The 22,050-nt window shown below is 35.7% G+C and overlaps 1 protein-coding gene across 4 annotated transcripts in view; it reads left to right on the top strand.

Moving 5' to 3' along the window:
- RGS7 (regulator of G protein signaling 7) overlaps nucleotides 1-19,873 on the top strand; it is a 522,282-nt gene extending 502,409 nt beyond the window's left edge. For 3 of the 4 annotated variants that reach the window (XM_060192035.1, XM_060192037.1, XM_060192036.1), the window contains 4 exons: nucleotides 1,470-1,656; nucleotides 6,387-6,476; nucleotides 8,625-8,705; nucleotides 19,162-19,807. In XM_060192035.1, the coding sequence (XP_060048018.1) occupies nucleotides 1,470-1,656; nucleotides 6,387-6,476; nucleotides 8,625-8,699 (352 nt within the window). In that variant the 3' untranslated portion in view covers nucleotides 8,700-8,705; nucleotides 19,162-19,807. Of the gene's footprint in view, nucleotides 1-1,469; nucleotides 1,657-6,386; nucleotides 6,477-8,624; nucleotides 8,706-19,161 lie in introns of all 4 variants that reach the window. The other variant, XM_007532564.3, reaches the window with a different exon arrangement.
- The last annotated feature ends 2,177 nt before the right edge of the window (nucleotides 19,874-22,050 follow it).

The following is a 22,050-nucleotide window of genomic DNA, read 5'->3' as shown; positions in this document are numbered from 1 at the left end:
ACAGTGATCATGTGCAGCAGCAGTAAATGAAAAACTTTTTTACATCATGTGCAACAACAGAAACAAACATAAAAAAACAAACAAAAACATGTTTATATGGCTATAAGGTTATTGTTTAGTCATTTTCTATTGGAAGACCTAAATGTCAGAAGGCCTACATTATCTCAGACCATTTAACAGAGATGCACTTAAGTAAGTCACAGTGCAGATCATCTAAAAAATAGGCCCTTAAGAAGCTTATTTATGAAAATGTGCCACTCATATGAGAATTTTCTCATATTTATTTATTTATTTAGGATAGAAACAAATTGAGAGTAAAGAAGAATATATCATTCTTTCACCATTCATGAAGCTTCTCCCTTGCAGGTTGGGGGTGGAGTGGACCAAAGGTTTTATTTATTGATTGATTTTTGTTTGTTTGTTTTTTTACCAGAGCACTGCTCAGCTCTGGCTTATGGTGGTGCAGGGGACTGAACCTGGGACTTTGCTGCCTCAGGCATAAGAGTCTGTTTGCATAACTATTGTGCTATCTGCCCCTGCCTGGACCAACTAAGTGCACCACTGCCTGCCGCCCCCCATATGAGTGTTTTCTTTCAGTACTAGAACACACACACACAAAAAAAAAAAGTCAAGAAATACTGCTTATTGATAAATGCTAATTCCCCAAATACAACCTTTGTTCTCCATTAGTATACTTTTTGTTTACCATTTTCTTAGGTAAAGCATATAGCATTGAACACATGTAGATAATAAATGCAGTAATGTTAATTTTCCATTGTGTGATTAAAATACAGCGGGTCTTCCTTGAAATTTAGTATAACACATATTGTCATCTCATTTTACTAATCAGGAATTTGAGATTCAGAGATATTAAGATATATCTTCATATTTCAGTTACCAGTAAGGAAGAAGGATGATAATTCACTCTGTACCCATAAAAAAAATGGATCAGAAAGTCCTAGAAGAAAAAAATTTAAGGGGGGGGGGTTGAGGGCAGGCAGTGATATACCCTATTAAGAGCACATGCATTAGGACCTGGGTTTGAGCCCCTGCTCCCCACCTTCACTTGGGACATTTTGCTAGTGGTAAAGCAGGTCTGCTGGTATCTATCCTTCTTTCTCCCTCTGTATCTTCCATTTGTCTCTCAATTTCTATCTGTCTTTTCAACTAAAATAGAAGAAAATGACCTCCAGAAGTGGTGGGTTCATAGTGCAGGCACTAAGCTCCAGCAATTACCCTAGAGGCCAAAACAAAACAGAAAAAGCCACAAAAAAAATTAAGAAAGTGAGATAATCAACATGGTAAATTATCCCAAAATTTTCATATCTTTGAATAAAATAAAAGAAAATCAATAAAGGTCTTATTTTGGAAACCCAAAATGAAAGTAACTTTTTAGTATAGCTCATTGTGTAAGAGTTTTTCAGATGATAAGACATCAGAGTAAATCCTCGGTGTCACATTTTGTATAGATTCTGGCTAGCCGTAGAAGACCTGAAGAAAAGACCTATTAGAGATGTTCCCTCCAGAGTTCAGGAAATTTGGCAAGAATTTCTGGCTCCAGGAGCCCCGAGTGCCATTAACTTGGATTCTAAGAGTTATGACAAAACCACACAGAATGTGAAGGATCCAGGAAGATATACATTTGAAGATGCTCAGGTTGGTACTTGGGTGTGCTTTGCCATATGCTTGCCACAATTATATTCCTGAGAAGTTGAAAATGAAAACACTTTATTTTACTTATCTTTGTGATTATCAACTATTTTTAATGTTATATGTGTGTATAGATTATATTCTACAGAGACACATAAGAGGAGTCACTATAAAAATTCTGGTCCTGTTTGTTTGATTGTCTTTTACATTTTTTATTATTGATTTAATAATGATGGCCAAGATTTGTGGGATAAGGGGGCTACAGTTTCCACCACCAGGGTTCCATTGAAAGTTTCCCTATTCTTTATCCCTGTGGGAGTATGGACCAAAGATCTTTATGGGATGGAGAAGATGGGAGGTCTGGCTTCTGTAATTGCTTCTCCACTGGACATGGGCATTGACATGTTGATCCATATCCACAGGCTGTTTCTGTCTTTCCCTAATGGGGTAGGACTCTGGAGAGGTGGGGTTCCAGGACATACTGGTGAGGTCCTCTGCCCAGGGAAGAAAGGTTGGCATCATGGTAGCACCTGCAACTTGTTGGCTGAAAAGCATTAAGGTATAAAGCAGAACAAATTGTTTAATAATCAGAAACCTAAAGGTAAGAATAGAGCAGATGAGAGTTGGGAAAAATCTAGGAGTCTATTTTAGATATATTCAAGGGTGCCATGGCTTTACTAATTATTGCCTGAGCCTGACAGCTAACATGCAAGCAGGCTAAGAGCACTGTCTGGGAAAATGATGTCAGAATTGAGGATAGGACTAGAAAATGATCAGGGCAGAGAGTAATTCCCAAATATGGGGAAAGCATGTAAATACTACTAACTATAAACCCCATAAATCTGAGCTAAGGCCACATCTATTCATCTTTAGCACTGGAGCCTGTGTAACCTCTGCATCCCTGTAGGTCTGAGCTTGTATTCCCTGGTCATGGCTAGGAACATTCTAGGCTGCACTCATTTCAGGATCAGTCTTCCTCAAGTGGCATAATATGTTGACCCAGCCTACCTTTGGAGGCAGTCCCTACCATTGTGTTGCACAATGAAGGTAAGGTCCTATAAAGGCCTACAAGATGGTCCACCATGCTATTCCTGATAGAGATGACCAGCGATGGTGGATAGAGGGATCTGTTAGAGGTATAAACCCATATAACAATCCAAGGGTTCCCTGACTAGGGCACTGGATGATGGGGTGGCCTGGTAGTGACCAAAATGGCCATCATTAAAGAGTGCTTATCTCTTGCCCTTAACCAACTTTTGTAGTCCTTACTTTATCTGACAGGGTTGGACTTAGAGTGACTGAGGGAAGTAAAATAGGGAGTAGGTAAGGAGGGTATGTAGTTCTAAGTAGAAAATATTTGATTAAGAGGGGGTAGGTAGTGGCACCCTGGTTTAAGTGCACAAAGTGTGAAGTGCAAGGACCTATATAAGGATCTCATTTTGAGCCCCCAGCTTCCCACCTGCAGAGAGAGGGGTCACTTCACAAGTGGTGCAGCAGGTCTACAGGTGTCTATCTCTCTCCCTCTCTACCTTCCCCTCCCCTTTCAATTTCTCTCTATACTATTTTTAAAAAATTAAAAATGGCTACAGAAACAGTGGATTCATGGCGCAGGCACTGCACTCCAGTGATAATCATGGAAGCAAAAATTAAATAAATATTTGATTAAGTACTTTATGGCATCTTTTTTAGGTCTTTCTACTTGTTTCATTCTCTTATTGGGTCACTGTAGACTATTGATCACTTTTACTTTAAGGTATATATTTTCCCCCCAACTTATGTATACTGTGCACATGTGCCCTATAGCACGGTCCCTGGTCTATAACTAGGTTATGTAACTTTGTTAGGAAGTGCACCACTAAGTTTGGGACTAAGGAGTCCTATAAGGTAGGAAAGGTCTCACCAAAAATATTGGGGCTGGAGGTTGACATTCAGGGCTGGGGCCTCTGGACACAGTCCAAAGTGAAACATGTTGAGTTGGTACTAGTTGCATTGATTTGGCTGAGATCAGCAGAGGCAGTATCAAGTGGTCTGGATCAAGACAAGCATGAAGGAAAACAAGTCAATTCCCAGAGATTCCAGGATTGGGAGAAATACAGGTTTTGCAGAAAATGAGAAAGGTTTCTTGTAATAGAGAAGGCAATAGATAGTTATTGTTATAACCAAGTTATTTGGGAACTTGGTTTACTCTGAAAATCCCATGGTTAGGATTTACTGTACTATACAGGACCTTACCATGATTTGTATCCCTTAATTCTATCTACAAATCTTATATATTTATATATCTTATATATATATATATGATATATAAATCTTATATATCTTATATACTGGCAAGAGCGGTTACTTCTTATTTCCTTGGTGTATCATTATAGGTGATTTAATATCTCAAAAAGTAGTTATTATAGAAATACAATGTTGGGGCCAGGTAGTGGCACACCTGGTTGAGCGCACCTTACAATGTGTAAGGTTTGAGCCCCCAGTCCCCACCTGCAAGAGGAAAGTGATGAAGCAGTGTTGCTGGTGTGTCTGTCTCTCATACTGGCATACTTTAATGATTACTCTTTAGTTACTATCAGGCCACCCATCAGCTGGGGCCCTATTCAGGGAGTCTGAGATTCCCAAACAGACATGATGGGCCTAGACATCGAATAAATCCCTCTCTCCATTGTTACTGGTCATCTATATGAGGAACAACCAAACAGACCCCTTTGTGGGACCCCAAAGAGCCTTGCCCTCAACTTGGATAAACAACGGTAGACTGTTCCATCCTCTGAAGGGAGACTGGACAACATACTCTATGCTCCACCTGAGGAAGATGGATGGGTCCTGAAATTGGGGCAGCTTGGAATGTTCCTACTCATGACCACAGAATGTGAGCTCAGATCTACAGGGATACAGAGGTTGCATAGGCTCCTAATCTGAATATGGGCCCCAGATCACGTCCAATTGAGGGGGTTTACAGTCAACAATATTTGGGAACTACTCTCTTCCCAGATCCAGCTTTCTGGTTCTTTTTCCAGCCATGACATCATCTCCTGAAGACAATAACTTGGATCTACCGGCATATCAGACTTCAGGTTCAGGGGGGGAACAGAAACAAAACTAGCATAGCCACAGGCCCTTTGGAATATAACTAAAATATGCCTACTAGCTATCTACAAAATGGAGACCCCCCCACACACACAGACAACTCTTCATCTGCACTACTCCAGCCTTTATGTTTATGATTAGTCAACAACTAGTTTGGTTTTACATGTTAACTCTTTTCAGCTACCAGGTTCCAGATGCTAGCATGATACCAACCAGACTTCCCTGGACAGACAACCCCATCAATGTGTCCTGGGGCTTCGCTTCCCCAGAAATCCACCCCAGTAGGGAAAACGAGAGCCAGGCTGGGAGTATGGATTGACCTGTCAATGGCCATGTTCAGTGGGGAAGCAATTACAGAAGTCAGACCTTCCACTTTCTGCATCCCACAATGACCTTTAGGTCCATACTCCCAGAGGGGTAAAGAATAGGAAAGCTAGCAAGGTAGGGGATGGATAAACAGTTCTCGTGGTGGGAATTATTTGGAGTTGTACCACTCTTATCCTATCATTTTGTCAGTATCTCCTTTTTATAAATAAAAAAATTAAACATTTTTAAGTGAATTCACTATTACTCCAAAGTAACCTTGGTGTGCTTGGAGCAGGAAACTGTGTCATTTATTAAAATGTTTCACCCAAACTAGAAGACATTTTACATGTAGCTAATAATTTACTATACTAAAAAGACCAAAAAGCTCTTAATATTCCCTATAATTGCAATAGAATAGAATAAGTACTCCCTAGATTGGGTCAATGCTGAGTTGGATGAAGACATTTTTTCTTTGACTTTTGTCTAATAGTGATCTTCATCAAAACTGGGATAATATATACTTTTTAGAATTGAATTATTAAGATTTGCCTAACCTGCCACTGAAATGAGTTTATAAAGCACACACAAATTGAGAAACTAAGCAACTGAATATTAAAAAACATTTTGTTCTTGTGTATTATCATAAAGTGGATGACAATTTACAATATAATTATCACCAAAGAGATGACTCATCTGGGCAGTTTGCATCCTACACCTATATGTACCCTAAAGCGGATGACAATTTACAATATAATTATCACCAAAGAGATGACTCATCTGGGCAGTTTGCATCCTACACCTGTATGTAAATGCCATAAGCAGCTAGGATGACTTTACATTCTCTACTTTGACCTGTAATAATATTTTTTTAATATTTATTTTATTTATTCCCTTTTGTTTCCCTTGTTGTAGTTATTATTGTTGTTGTTACTGATGTTATTGTTGTTGATGTCATTGTTGTTGGGTAGGACAGAGAGAAATGGAGAGAGGAGAGGAAGACAGAGAGGGAGAGAGAAAGATAGACACCTGCAGACCTGCTTCACCACCTGTGAAGCGACTCCCCTGTAGATGGGGAGCCGGAGTCTCAAACAGGGATCCTTATGCCTGTCCTTGCGCTCTGCACCATGTGCGCTTATCCCACTGAGCTACCGCCCGACTCCCTGGCCTGTAGTAATTTTTAAGGCTAGCATATTAATGTTCTTTATAGAAATTCACTTCTTGAATTCTGTTTATCATATTTCTAAAATCTTGAAAGAACTGAATGTAATTTATGTTATTCCTATTTTGTTTGTTTTCCTGAGAACTAGTAAATAAACACCTAAATCATTCTTTCTTTTTAGGAGCACATTTACAAACTGATGAAAAGTGATTCATATCCACGTTTTATAAGATCTAGTGCCTATCAGGAGCTTCTTCAGGCAAAGAGAAAGGTATTTGTTTTCCATGAACATTTGACCTACAATCATTTAATAATTACTTGAGGTCATTACCTCTGCTGGGCCAAATGTGTTGGACAAATGGTAAGTGAATATACTCTAAACCTTCCTTCACACACTTGGACTTTATAAGGGCCATTTAACTTGATTTTGTTTCTGTTTGTTGATTGCTTACTTTCTTTTTGTTTGCTTGTTTTTTTATTTTCAAATGTTCATGCTTTACAAGGGTTTTTTTTTCCCTATATAGGCTATTTTTATGTTAGCCTTCTTTATACTTAGTTTAAAGAAGTTAAAAATATAGAATGGAAAGCAAATTAACACTAAAAGATTGAAGGTGTTCTTTGTCCAATAAGCATAGATTACATGTTATAACCTACCAACTGGCAACAAAAATTTGACTAGTAGTTTTGATTATGTTTCTAAGATGTAGTAAAGCTTTTTTTTCCTGAATATTCTCATTTGGCGTTTATCATCCCTAGAATGGATGCCACACACCATTTTGGTAGAGTTGCAGTATAGCTTATTACCCAGCTAATATCAGTTTATAATATCTCATGGTTGCTAATATTTTTCTAATCAATAATGCAGAGTATAAAATCAGGATATAAACATAAACACCATTCATTATTTTTGAATATAAAAAATCCATGATTTATTGAGATTCTGAAATGCAAGTGTTACTTTCTCTAAGTCATGATTACTGTTTAGGTTAGTGGGATTTTTTTTGCAGTTTTTGCAACTAAAATAGATACTGTGTTTCACTCTTCAAGGAATCAATTGATAGTCACATGGGTATGTTTAAATTTAGTAAGATTTCATACAACTTCAGTCAAATTTCAAGTGCTAATGGATGTCTTAGACATTGAACAGTGCAGAATGAAATTTCTATCCTTTCAAAAGGTTATGTTGGGTAGAAAATTTTCTAGAGATTTAATGATGATGCTAACTTCTCTGTAAAAAAAAATGATGCTATCAAAAGAAATACAACCTTGGTAGGTAATTATCAGAGAATTCTGAAGATAATTATATTTTCAAATATTTGGTAATTGCTAGTGTCAAAGTAATGCTTTTATATATTTTTTTCATTTAGTATAATTTGATTTTGCTTCAAATAGCACCAATTTTGTTTGCACAAGTGAGACTTGTGTTGCTAAAAATAAACATAAATGAACAGCACCCATATCCTGGTATAAGAAGCGTTCCTTGGCAGTTCTTGGACCTTCCGTGGCTCTGTAATTTAGAACATGAATTTAGTACTGCATCATTTTATCATCTGTCTTTTTCTGCTCTGTTTTCCCTGCCTTCTTTTTTTTTTCTTTCTTTTTTTTTTTCTTTTTCCTTTTTTTTGTATTGTCTATTTCCCTTTACCCCACTCCATTTCACACATGTTAAGTCGGCACACTCAATGGATCGCAGAACATCTTTTGAAAAATTTGCACACAATGTGGTAAGTTTAATTTTTTTTAGGAAATCAAGAACTTTGCATCCAATAATTTTTCCTAATTATTAGTCCCACTGCTCACCTTGCATCTGCTTTAACAGCAAAGCTATTGCTTCTCCTCTCCTCCCAGTTCAGAACTTCAGACTTTCTAATTACCCTTCTGTTCTGGTCATATCTGGGTAAATAAATATGTCATATATAAAAAATTTTTATATATTTTTAAACTAAGGTTTTTAAAGTGTATAATATATATAATAGAAAAATCATAATTTATAGTTTACTAGGTATCTCTTTATTAAAAATACTGCATGTATTTCTATGCTATTAGCAATAGTTCTTCCTAAGACTTAAAAGATTAAGAACAATAAGGGTCCTGCATTTTCTACTTCTGCAGGAAGAAAATGACCTACTGACCTATTTAAAGCCAAAAACTGGTATGAATGGTGGGTGAACAAGATTATCAACCACCATGTACCCACTAGCATGTTCTTCCTGTACTTTATTTTTCAAAAAGTTGTTGAAAATTGTTGCATAAATTACCTGAGACACAGTATTTTTCCTACCAGTGTTTTAGTATCTTACCATGTGTTTTGGTGATATATTCATTTGTGTAATTTTTTAATATATTGTGCCAGTGCCTTTGGAAGTTTCTGACATTGTGTAAGCTCAAACTAAAGCCTTCAACACATTTATTTTTATAGGGCAGGAACATCCCTATTTTCCCATGCCATAAAAACTGTACACCAACACTGAGGGCCAGCACTAACCTGTTATGAAAAGAGGTAGAAAAATCTTGGTTTATACTCAAGTTTGTCCTCTGCATTGTCTTTTGAGTTGTGTGGTTCGTTTCATGCTGCTACTGCTATGTGTGTGTGTATGTATGTATGTGTGTGTTGTGGCTTTTGCTGTGATGGTCAGTTAAGTGGATTTTTGTGTGTTGAAAATGTAAGTAAATTAGATTCAACAAAGATAGAATTTTTATGTTTAGTTTCTTCCAGAATTTGTTTTTTTAATTCCTTCTAGATTTAGTCTTTCTTTTGGATTTTCAATTGTGACTGTACAAAATATTGAAAGTCTTAGAAAAACAGTATATACTTTGAACATTCAATGTGATTGCACAAATGAATGGGCTGGAAAATGAATGACTCCAGGAGTTAATCACACTATAAAATTTACAAAATTTTAGCTGACTGTTGGAATCTTTAATCTTAAATGTGTTATTAGACGTATCATTCGTAGGTCTTCATGGAAAGATAAAGATAATGCTAAAGAAATGCTCCAAAACTTGGTTGAAGAAACTGACAATAGGTTATTGCTCAGTGTTCTGTGCTGAAAACATTTGCAAATTCATCCCTTAATACAATTCCAACAGAATATCATTCTTGAAATTAGAATGAAAACTTTGTGATATAATTTTAAATAATAGTACAACTTAAAGATAAAAAGGGAAAACAAAATGTGATTTATTTCCTCCAAAACCATCTCTAAGTCTCTAATACTTCCCCAACTCATAAAATAGCACGCACACACACACACACACACACACACACACACACACACACACACACACCAACCTTTAGAGAAGTATTGGTAAACAATGAGAGACAGAAGTGTCAATCATCTACATTTTCAGTCAAATGTCTGCTGTATCACAGACATCACATTGTGTCTTGGGAACATGTAGATAGTATAGACCTTAATTGCAATTGGCATAGATTCTAATGACATAATGCATAAAAACATAAACAAAATGTCATGATGTGAAATAGAAAGATCCACTGGTGAAATTTTTAAAATAGAAAAAAAAAACTATTTCTACTTGATGTTAAGTTGGGGAGGGAGGTTCTATAAATAATGTGATAAATCCAAGCATTTACATTTAGCTGGATAAGTAGAAGTTCATTAGACCAAGAAAGGTAACTATTTTTTAAAGGAAAATATAAAAAAGCCTGTAATTACTAGAGTAACAGAAGTCATATGATTTTTATACAGATACACACATACAATTTGGCAACAAAATTTAGATGACATCAGACATCAAACGCATTATCTTTTTCCATCCAGGATTTTTTTTTTTTTATGACCAGGGACTTCACAGTATTCTTTTTCACATACATGTGGGTAGAGACAATCCATACACCAGAGCTTCCTCCACTGCTGTAATACTCACATTTGGTTCTGGAAGTCAAACTTGGACAAAACACTTGGCAAGGTATATACCCCAAGTGGAAAGCTATTCCTCCAGCCTCTAAGCATAATATTTTACTGAAGATTTTATTTTTATATTACTCTAAAGAAAATTGAATTAGTGGAGCTGGTTGTTAGTGCACCTGGCTGAGCAAATATGTTACAATGTGCAAGCACCTAGGTTCAAGCCCCCAGTCCCCACCTGCAGGGGGAAAGCTTTGTGAGTGGTGAAGCAGGGCTTCAGGTGTTGTTGTCTCTCTCTTTCTATTTCCCTCTACCCTGTTGATTTCTGGCTATCTCTCTTCTATAAAGATAATAAAAATTTAAGAAAAGAAAATGGAGTAAGGAAAATAGAAATATACTCTGAATTCCTCAATAGGTTACATGGGATCAATTCTGAAAATCATTTATATAAAAAACTACAACTTAATATGCCATATTAACTATATTAATTATTGAATATTATAGTGGTTGCTCTCTAAATTACTATTTATGTATTTATAATTACCACCAGTGCTATTTCTGGGGATAGGTGCCAGCATTACTAATACACCACTCTTGAAGACCAATTTTTCCTTTTGTTTTTTTAAATTTCTATTTGACAGGATAGAAAGTAATTGAAAGGAGAGTAGGAGAAAGAGAGAATGAGAAGGAATGGAAGAAAGATAGCCACCTTCAGACCTACTTCATTGCTTGTGAAGGGTCCTCCTTACTGGTGGGGAGCAGGGACTTGAACCCACCAGTCCTTGCACATAATTTATGTCCTAAACCAGGTGTGCCACTACCCAGCCCCCTAAACTATCTTTTCTCATTTCTCCTTGCTTCAGTATTCTTCCATGTTATAGTTAATTTTAGAACCAACAGTTATGTTACGTGCCCTAAGTAATGTTATCATGAATTTTATAGGATCTTTTAGAAATTCAAAGTGTAACACAAGGTAAAGAATGGCAATATTATAATTAGATAGACACAATGAAGAAAAGATGGAGTTTAAATAAGTGTTTTTAGACCAGCATGTAGCTCCCTAACTGTACCTGCTTTGCCTTGTCTGCTACCAGTTTTGAGCCTGAACCACCACAGCATTGGAAGAAGCTTTAGTGCTGTGGTGTTTTCCCCTCATTCTCTCTGTCTTTATATCTGCAAAAGTCATCCTAGAGCAGTGACACTCCAGAGATGACAAAAAAATAGGAATCTCATTTGTGATCTCAGATCACTCTGGTATATACGGGTGCCTTCTATTATTTCTGTGCAAGATGGAATGGGAAAATGTAGCCCAAAAGTTATATGGACTCTGAAAGAAGGGGAAAAAGTGAGATAATAATATAATAATAATAATAATGTACAGTGTTTCTTTGAAGACAATCCATATGCCTATCTCTACCCTAGTCATTTTACCTTATCTAATGTAGTTTACCTGGATCCTACAAGTTAGGTATTATGACAATCACTTTGACTATTTTTAAAATGTATTTATTGGGGGATTAATGGTTTATAGTAAAATACAATAGTTTGTACATGCATAACATTTCCCAGTTTTCCACATAACAATTCAATACCCACTAGGTCCTCCTCTGCCATCATGATCCAGGACCTGAACCCTCCCCGCCACCCCAGCATCTTTTAGTTGTCAGTCTCATTGATGACTTTCTATACTTAAAGTGAGTTTTTTAGGGGAAGGGTGGGAAGATGGTGGTGCACCTGGTTGAGTGCATACATTAAAGTGCCCAAGAACCCAGGTTAAAGTCCCTGGACCCACTTAGAGAAGCTTCAGGAGCAATGAAGCAGCCAAACAGGTGTCTATCCTCTTCTACCTGTGTTTTAACTATTTTTAAGGTGAGAGAACTGAAGTGCCAAAGAAAGTATGTTATTTGCTGAGTAAAATAATTACTTAAGGATCTGACACTGACCCCAAATTGATTTGATTTCCTTATTCCTTCCCTTTTCACAGATCACTTTTCTTCTCCCATATGGAAAAGATAAATCAACCCTGTTACTTGATGCAAACTTGCTCTGTAATCTAAGTTTTTCCCAAATAGTGTTATTCATTGATATTTATTTACATGTTCCATACTATGAATAGTTTTTCATCTATATACAATATTTTAAATTTGTCCACTATAATTATGCACATAGTAGTTATTTTTATAAGCTAGCTTATAAAAATGCCATCACTGTTTCATTTCATGCTATTCAAAAATGTTGTTTCATTTGCTTGTTTTTGTGGGTTCTTTTTTTCTTTTAGCTCCTCCAAACATCATTAGGACATCTATTGGTTAAAGACATTAACAACATCTTGCTGGAACTTAAGAGAATAATCATAATATGCTGCCAGCAGCACTCTAAAAATTCTCCAACGATCTCATTTTATTATTACTGTTTTGCTTTTTTATATTATTTACTGTTTTGTTCATATATACAATAATTTTGGGGAAGTGGTCAAGCAGATGTTATCAACCTTTCACAGATGAATAAATTGGTGAATAGTGAAGTTAAGTCACTTTGTCAATAATACTCATTTGTTGAATGTTAGAGCCAGGACTGGAAGCAACAATTTTAAAACTTTATATCTATCACTCTATTGATACTAATTTTCTTTTCATTTTGTCTAGCACTGGAGGGATAAAAATAACTCATGTTTGTGGAATACTTTTCCTTAACTTTTTGTGTCAAGAAAGCTCATTCCTATGGTTTAGCTCTTTATTACTTTATTCTCTTAGCCATCAGAAAAGTTACTAAAGGTGTTTCAATAGCTGTCATACTTTCAATATCATTCTTATTAGGTTGTCTTTACTTCATTTTTGGCAAAGTTCATAAATCTCCACAATTATAATAGTTATTTTTTCCATGCAGCACCATTTTCAAATGTGACACAATTTCTCCAACCATTAACTTATAGTTTCTATCTGACATATAAACTTTAAGATTTGGAATTAATGGAAAAAAACAGAAGAGGGCTAGTCATCCACACCTATGACCAAAATGTATGGATTAAGTACTTACTGTATTATCCACCTCCTTTCCTGAGTGTGTGAGAAGTAGAAGTTAAATCAGTGAGTCTGAACTAAACAGGTAGAAACAAAAATTAGAGAATGTTAACACTGAACTTCCAGGAATTCAACTAACATCCTTCAGAACAAAACAAATTACCTTATCACAAGAAGAAAGGATGAAATTCTTGATCTCCTATCCTCCCACCTCCTCCACTCTGGTATACTCTGGCTAGTGCACTTGGCATTTACTGTATGTTCTGAAGACTATAGCAAAAAGAGTTTGAGAAAATTGTAATAAAGCGTGCTAGCTGCAATCAGCTAACAAAGTCTATTTGCAGTTCTTTAGCCCATAAATTATTGTACACACACACATACACACTCACTCGGAATACATACGTGAAGTTAAATTTTTTGGCTAAATGCAATATAAAAGAATGTTCATTCATCTATTTTTCTTTACTTTTTCCCTAATTCAAGAATATCCACTAGATGAAGAAAAAAAGAAAGTAACTTAGTGTGGAAGGCAAGGATCAGATATCATAATCCAAATACCTCGTGTGTGTATACACATTAATGGCTGGTCTTGCCAACCTGTTGGTCCTCTGCATAGATAGAATTATAATAACTTTCTGAGAGTCTTAACCATTATTTAAGAGACTGTGGGTTATAATCTAGTTAAATGATTTTAATTTGTTAAATTGAATACAAAATTTTCTCTACTCACCATACTATAAAATCATTCATTGAGACTTCCCTTTCTAATAACTGTAACCTTGTAAATAAGAATGATTTCAGGTTTGGAAAACACAGTCTTAGCCTTTCTATAGAGCAAAGCCAATAATTGGTAACACAGTATCAAATCTACTTATTATTGTGAGTGCTGTAGATTTTGTTATGTAACTTTATAGATAACATCTGCTGGAAAGTATCCTGGAGCAATTGCACTTAAAAAAATAAAATTTGTAAGTCTGAGTTTACACAGCATAAATAATAGCAATTTAAAACTTGACCTAGTGATATAGTACCAACTCATATGCTACAGTTTTATTATTTTTATATTCTATTTACTAGTCAACTAGATTGTTTGACTTATATTAAGTTTTGACTATTTGAAAAGTTGTATATTTACTTTTGTGTTATTAAAAAGGCAGTATGTACTTGCCTCCACTTCTATTTATATGAATTTCTACCTCAGTCACATAGAGATAAACTATAGAGTACTCAGAATGTCTGCATAAGCTAGTGAAATTACAATATAGCAAGACTTTCATGGAACTCCTCATATCTTGGACTTACACAAATATCTCATAATTAAAAGGAGCATCTGCTGCACACTAACATCCGTTATGATATGTAGACAGTTAAGAAAAATGAGAGATATAGTTTCAACGTTATCTGAAAACCTTGTGAATTTACCTGAAGAAGGATTTGTGAATCTTTTCTGTATAAGTGCTGCAGATTTTGTTACATTAGGTGATAGAAAAATTAACACAAATTATGCTCATAAAACCGTAGAGCACCTTAAGTACATGTAATTTATAACTGCTCATTGGGCTTTATTACCATAGATATTACCACTAGGATACATTATATTAGGTATGGTTAAAGATGAACTCTTCTTTATTCTCTTCCATTCTAGACTTGAAACCTGTCTCATTTATCATTTTGTTGCTGGCATGTATAACTATCCTTCTTTTTGTATTGAAACTGTGGTGGTTACTTGTCTGAGAAAGAACTTATAGTTTCCCTGGAAAATAATGTATATACATCAGTGTGAAATATATGAAATTATGTAGTTTTTCTTAGTTTGTACAATATATTTTTGTTTCCTTAGTGATACTATTAGTTGTTTTTTAATATTTATTTTATTTATTTATTCCCTTTTGTTGCCCTTGTTGTTTTATTGTTGTAGTTATTATTGTTGTCGTCATTATTGGATAGGACAGAGAGAAATGGAGAAGACAGAGAGGAGGAGAGAAGTAGACACCTGCAGACCTGCTTCACCGACTGTGAAGCGACTCCCCTGCAAGTGGGGAGCCGGGGTTGGAACCGGGATCCTTATGCCGGTCCTTGTGCTTTGTGCCACCTGCGCTTAACCCGCTGCGCTACAGCCCGACTCCCGATACTATTAGTTTTTGAGTTGCACCTCATGTTCTATTTTTAGTGAGCTATGGTCGCAGAATCCCATGCAGCCTTGAGAGTTCCTAAAAAAATGCTCTGAGGTTGTTGAGTAAATAGCTCCCAGTAGGAAACTACTCTTTCATGTTACCTATGCCTAAGGCAAACTTTTCAATAGCATTTACCAGAGTACTGCTCTGATATAACCAAGGCTTTGAGTAATCAAGAGGGGGTGAGAAAGAAATACATGCAGCACTGCTTCTTCACCTTTTATAAGCTTCCCCTCTGCAAGTGCGAACTGGAACTTGAACCCAGGTCCTTGAACATTGTTAACATGTGAACTCTACTGGGCGTGCCTCCACCCAGTCCCTCCAATGGACACTTTATGTGACCTAGTATGACATCTGCTCTTTTTCTTTCCACTAAGTAAAATTCTAGTAAGAATTTTCTCAGGGTTCACAGATATATTCCAGTGATCTAGAATTTCAAATCTATTGGGCTGTCATAAAAGTAATAAAAGTCATGATGTATTTTTGCTTAGAAAAACACAGAAAAATATGGGATGACTTTTCCAACAGCCTAAATAGATGACTCATGGAGCATCCTTGTTATTCACTTTGCCTCCAGAATGGAGTACTTTAAGTTCTTGTTACTGTTGACTGAGTCCACATTTGCCATGAAATTATCTTACCACATGAACCAAATCTTTATCACATATTTGCTCCATGTCAGACAAAAGAATATTTTAGTGCAACTATAGTTAAGATGTATACATATAGCTTTTTTTGTTTTTGTTCATTTTTTTATTGTTACCAATTCTTATGTTTACTGTAAGCCTGTGTTTTTTATTACCCAGGGACAATAGCCTATCAAACCAGCTTTATACCCCACCTTCAATTTAATGAAGCTATCCACAGCTCAAGCACTTAATATGTTTTAAACTGACTGTAAAGGAACAATAATTTTGTTTGAGTTTCAAATGCCTATTTAAATATAATTATCTCTTCTGGTATGAACATATTCACAGTGATCCTTAATTTTAAAATAAATAGGGTTTTGGGGGGGTAGGGAGAGGGTTCAGGTCCTGGAACATGATGGCAGAGAAGGACCTAGTGGGGGTTGAATTGTTATGTGGAAAACTGGGAAATGTTATGCATATACAGACTATTGTATTTTACTTTCAACTGTAAACCATTAATACCCCAATAAAGAAATTTAAAAATTTTTTAAATAAATAATTTTATATTATATTATATGATCTTTTACTATGTAAAAAAACACTATCATATTTCAACCTATAACTACTTCCATTCCATGAATAATACCACACAAGTTAATACTTAAGTTCATCTTAGAATAAATATATATAAAGAAGTTAATACTTAAGCTCATCTTAGAATACATATAAACAAATATCTATCTTTCTAGCAAGAAAAGACAGTGATAAAGGGACTAGTGTAGTCTTCGAGTATACAATGTCAGCATTATTTGATTGACTTACTGCTCCAAGTTGGGGTAAAAAAGCATTATAATGTCAGATTTAATTTTCTTCCATTCACAGAATCTGAACAGTGATTTTGGCCCTGGATGGCCTAATGAGGAGAATTGGAATAATGACAACAAACAATTCCCAATTTAAATTAAGTACATAATGTTTCAAGAATCATTTTAAGAAATGTATTTGTTTTATTCTTCAATACAAACTCTTAACATACGTTCTACTATTGTCCTCATTTTATGGATGAGGAAACAAGCAATAAAGTAGTGGCAGAAGGGTATATTTTGTATATAAGGATATACAATATAAAGTAGGGTGTTGTGTTAACAAACTGCTTTTTCTTTGTATTTTTCTTCCTTCTGAAAAGTGGCTAAAACTTAGCCAAGTTGGAGTTGACCTTTGCTAAGCTTTGACATCTTTTACCATCAGTTGCTAGGAGCTTAGGTGTTTTTATTTTCCACTGACAAAACTTACTTTATAGTTTTTAATGGATTGGTAAGTTAGTAATAGCTTACAGGATTGTAAGACTATAGGAATATAGTTTTACATGGCACCCATCACCACATTTGGCTACTTTTTTTAAGTTACTGTGTTTCAATTGTCTTTATTCACTTAACACCATCACCTCCACTTCCATTCATTTTGTCTCAAAATATACATCATGTTCTTTACTTTCAGAGTGGTATTCATTTGAATATGTATCCCACAACTTCTTTATCCAATAACACATCAGTGACATAGGTTGCTTCCACTCCTCGGCAATTGTCAATAATGCAGCTATGGACATGGAGTAGCATATATCACATTAAATTAATGTTATTATATCCTTTGGATACATGCCTGGGAGAGATATTTCTGGATCATAAGGCACTTTTATTTTTATTTGTGTAAGGAATCTCTGTACTGTTTTTCACAGAGTGTATACCAGTTTTCACTCCCACCAACAGTGTAGTAGACTGCCTTTTACTCCATGTCCTCTCTATCACTTGTCATTTGAAAGTTAAGGTTTGTGAAAACTGAGTTTTATTATTTAATTATTTATTATTGGATAGAGACAGAGATAAATTGAAAGAGGAGGGGGAAGCAGAGAAGGAGAGAGACAGAGAGTCACATGCAGCACTACTTCACTATTCATGAAGGTTTCCCCCTGCAGGGGGGCCCAAGGGCTTGAACTTTCATCCTTGCACACTATAATGTGTGCACTTAACCAGGTGTGCTACCAACTGGCTCTGAAAGCTGAGTTTATTCAGTTAAAAGAACAAAGTGCTTATTTTTCACTACTGATGTTAATGTCAGCAAAATGATATTTCTCAATAACTGTACAGGGTGTAAATAAAGATTCTGGGCAAATAATTAGCCCTAATTAATTAACTTTCTTAAGAGAAAATAATATCTTAAGCATATTGATCTTTGGCCAAAATATGGCCATAAGAGATTATTTCTTTCTCTATACTATACCATCTCTGTATTAGGTATATTATCTATACTAAGTAGTGAATCAAGACAAGGCTATTGCTGTGACTGACTTATTACAAAAATAATTCCTCAATAAATTATTTTCTATTATATTTTATCCCCTGGGAGCTACAATTTGCATTTACTTTGTACCACCTATTTTATATTAGAACATATAAAATGAAAGATGAAACAGAAACCACCCAATTGGAATCTGTTATTTTGATCAGACATTAAATTTTTCTCATCTCTTTTAGAATGTGTGTAATTAACAAGATAATGTTGATATTCAAAATTTTAGGAAAATGAATATGTATTGTAGGTAGTAACCCAATACGCAGAATTAAATTACAGAGCTCTTTTCTGATGTTGGGGTTGGAGGAAATCAAGTGAGAAAAGATGTCTACAGTTTGATTTAAAGAATAAATCAATCTTTACATTTAGACACTATTGGCACCTAGTCTTTAGTATAAATAATAGCAGGATATTCTTGATAATAATCTTGATGGAATCAATCACACCCGCAAAATTGCATTAATCAAATTATGCCCTCTGCATATGTGTTTATAAAAGCAACACAAATTCCAGCAATTGACAAGAATGCAGTCACATTGTTATTTTTCAGAGCAGCTTACTAGGATTTTTCATAATGTGTTTATAAAACCAGTTGCTAGCCTAGGTGTTGCATCATCGCTACACCTCAGTGGAATGTTTATAGACATGTTTGATGATTTGCTGATCTGTGCTGTGAACTCATCAGTCTGTTTGCAGTGGGAGTGCTGGGAGGATAGAAGAAGGGAGTATTATTCTGTTTGATGTGTTGGTAAAGGGAGGGTGGGATTGGTTCATAAAGTTTAAATGAAGATAATACCTAAAGACTTCCATTTGGACCATTGCACAAAAATCAATACAGTAGACACACTACTTGAGAGCAGGTTTTCAATGACTGTGCTGTTTTATTTCCCTCCTTGTTTTGTTTCTTTTTCTCAGGGGAAGTCTCTCACGTCAAAGAGGTTAACAAGCCTTGTTCAGTCTTACTAAAAGGATCATCTTGTAGCATGGAAGCAGACTGGCATCTTTGCATATACTGTGTAGATCTTTGTTGTTACCTGGAACAGAGGACACTAGACCAAGATGTTGCATGAGCAAAGGACCTGAATTGTTCTTACTTTGTGTACATTAAGGCATTGCCATCTGCGTGGAACTCCACCATTTCAATGCCTCCATTTCAAAATGTTGTCTGCTTATTTCCCCCTTGTACTAAGCTGGAAATTTGTCTTTTCCTTTTAAGCAAGTGAAGTAAACTTCTTTATTTCCCTTTTGCACACCTTCTCTCTCTCTTTCTCTCTCTCTCTCTCTTTCTCTCTTTCAGCTTTTGCTAGACACACAGTTCACTTAAAATTCAGTTACAAACTGGAAGAATTGTAAAAGAAAAACGTATATATCTATAAGTATGGTTCACATTTATTAAACAGTAAATTAGCACAGAAAGTTTCATTTCATCAATGTATTCACAGTTGTAAACAATCTCATGTCTTTGTCTATTGTCTGTACATTCTAGGTTAATGTTCCTTGCATTTATTTTTATACCATATTTAAATAAGAACACCTTTTATTCCTAATGTATTAAAGATTATCTCTTTCTCTGGAAATTTGTGTATGTTTATATTGTTTTATCTTTCATTAAAAGATGAATAATCTCTTTGTTTTTGTAACTTTTGGCTTGTGTGCTAACTGAAAGCAAAAATGTTGATTTCTCTAATATAGATTTACAATTTAGAGTTGAAAAAAAAGCATTTAATTCAGTATTTCAAGACAAGGTTAGATGATACAGCAACCAGGAGCAGCTAAAAATGTTTAATTGTGGGACTGACCCAAAACCAGGGTGTGCCACGAAAGAGCATTGCCATGTTGGGGAGAACAACAAAGATCCCCATGAGCCTTCATATTTACAGAGCTATTAATGAGATAGCTCTGATGTATAGCTCTATCACATGATGTACTTATTTCAGCAGAAATTAGTCTGAGTGATTTTGAAATTCAGACAATGATTTAAAAAAATATGTATATAATTCTAAAGTTGCCCTAGTTCATTGACTGTTAGCTTTTTAGTGGATATATTTTCCTTTGAAAATGAGTGGTGATAAATACATTTATTGATTGTTTTTTTTAAAAAGTCCACTTCACTATTTCATTGACTTTGTATGCCCATCAAATCCTCCAAGTTAGTCCTTATAGCAACTTTATAAGGTAGCTTGATTTCAAACCTGCAGGAGGGAAAGCTTTATAAGTGGTAAAGCAGTGCTGTGTCTCTCTGCATCTCTCCCCCTTTCTACCTCCCCTTTCAATTTCTTTCTGTTTATCAAATAAAATAAAGTTAAAAATTAAAAAACAAAATCTATAATTTAAAAAGACCACCTGACCAGATTATGAAATTAACCTTTTTCTATTTGCATCCACGAACACATTGCAAACTCAAGTAATTTGAGAAGAAAAAGGAGAAAAGAAAAATGTTAACTGTAATACAAATGCTCAATAAAATGTTATAGATATCTATTAGTACAGTGGAAAGTATGAGATATGCATGCATGGTCCAAGTGCAGATTTGCCTCTATACTCTTTAATCAAATTCTGCATTATCTCTCACTATCACTAGTCCTCACTTAGTGACCTACTTGTTTATCTCCCCAGTCCAAGTAGTTACCAGTTCCCTAACAATACTCTAGTACTATCAGATTCTGAAGCTTTCATCATGGAAAATGGTGACACAGATGTTTTATCCGGGCTGGCTTCACGGGCGGGTAACAGAGACGACCAGAGACACGCGGCTGGGCCGGGAAGCTGTATTTCTTTATTCACGAACAATGATTCATAACCCAAACTAATACCAAACAGAACTCTCCTGCATCCTTCTCACATGGCGGCGCCAAGAACTAACTCTGGAACTCTGTTGGGGTTCCTTGGGGCAGGGACCAGCGGGCCCCCGAAACGAGCAGGACTAAACCAATTTTCCTAGCAGGGGGAGAGCTAGACCAAACCAATGTAAAGCATACAACAATCCCTCCTTTTCTTTTTAACTAAATGACTATAGTATCAAGGGTGTGGGGTGAACAGAAACCTATATCGTACAGGCATTTTCAAAAAAACTGGCAAAAACATGGAGAAACATGTAAGCAAGTAACAAGAACCAGTGTGCTGCCAAGGGAAGGCCTGAGGGGGCCATTTTTTGCCTCTGTGGGCAAAACTTTATCAGCTTAAGAAAAAACATTTCCTGCCTCTGGGGGGCATACTTGCCTTGACGGGCATTTTATAGCATGGGGGCGGGAAAGGGCCTAGAGTCCCAAGGCATGGCTGCAGTCAGTCTTTGAGAAACCCAGCAGCATAAGGGGAAGCTGCAAAGTGTCCAAGAGGTGTACCAGTTGAGTCCAATAGAAATGCCAGTCCAAAGCAAATGTCCACGGAAGAATGCCAGGGGGTGGAACATTGTATGAGGAAGGTCAGCTGCTGGAATTCTGCTTTTCTGTAGAGAACTTGACAGCTGCAATTTACTTACTATGAAACAAACTTGTAGCAGGTTAGAAGTTTATCACAAGTGATAACTATTACAATTAGAAGTCTTTTTTAGAATGATTTTAAGTTTGGTTAAAGTTTAAACAATAGAATGTGAAAAGGTAAACATGAGAATCAAGGAAAGAAAACCTCAGGCATGAGTATCATTAGTATAGCCATTGTGTAATTTACCATTTCTAATAGGGAAGGTAATCGAGACTTTTACATATCAACAAGTCTATTTAACCTTTTGTTACACCCATTTAAGATGGAGGCACACCGTAGGTGTGCACAGGTTTTGTTTAGACCAACTTTTTTGTAGAGAAATTG

Source organism: Erinaceus europaeus, chromosome 6 (genome assembly GCF_950295315.1).
Source record: "Erinaceus europaeus chromosome 6, mEriEur2.1, whole genome shotgun sequence".
In the NCBI taxonomy this organism is placed as follows: Eukaryota; Metazoa; Chordata; class Mammalia; order Eulipotyphla; family Erinaceidae; genus Erinaceus; species Erinaceus europaeus.
This window is presented reverse-complemented; position numbering and strand designations above follow the sequence as displayed.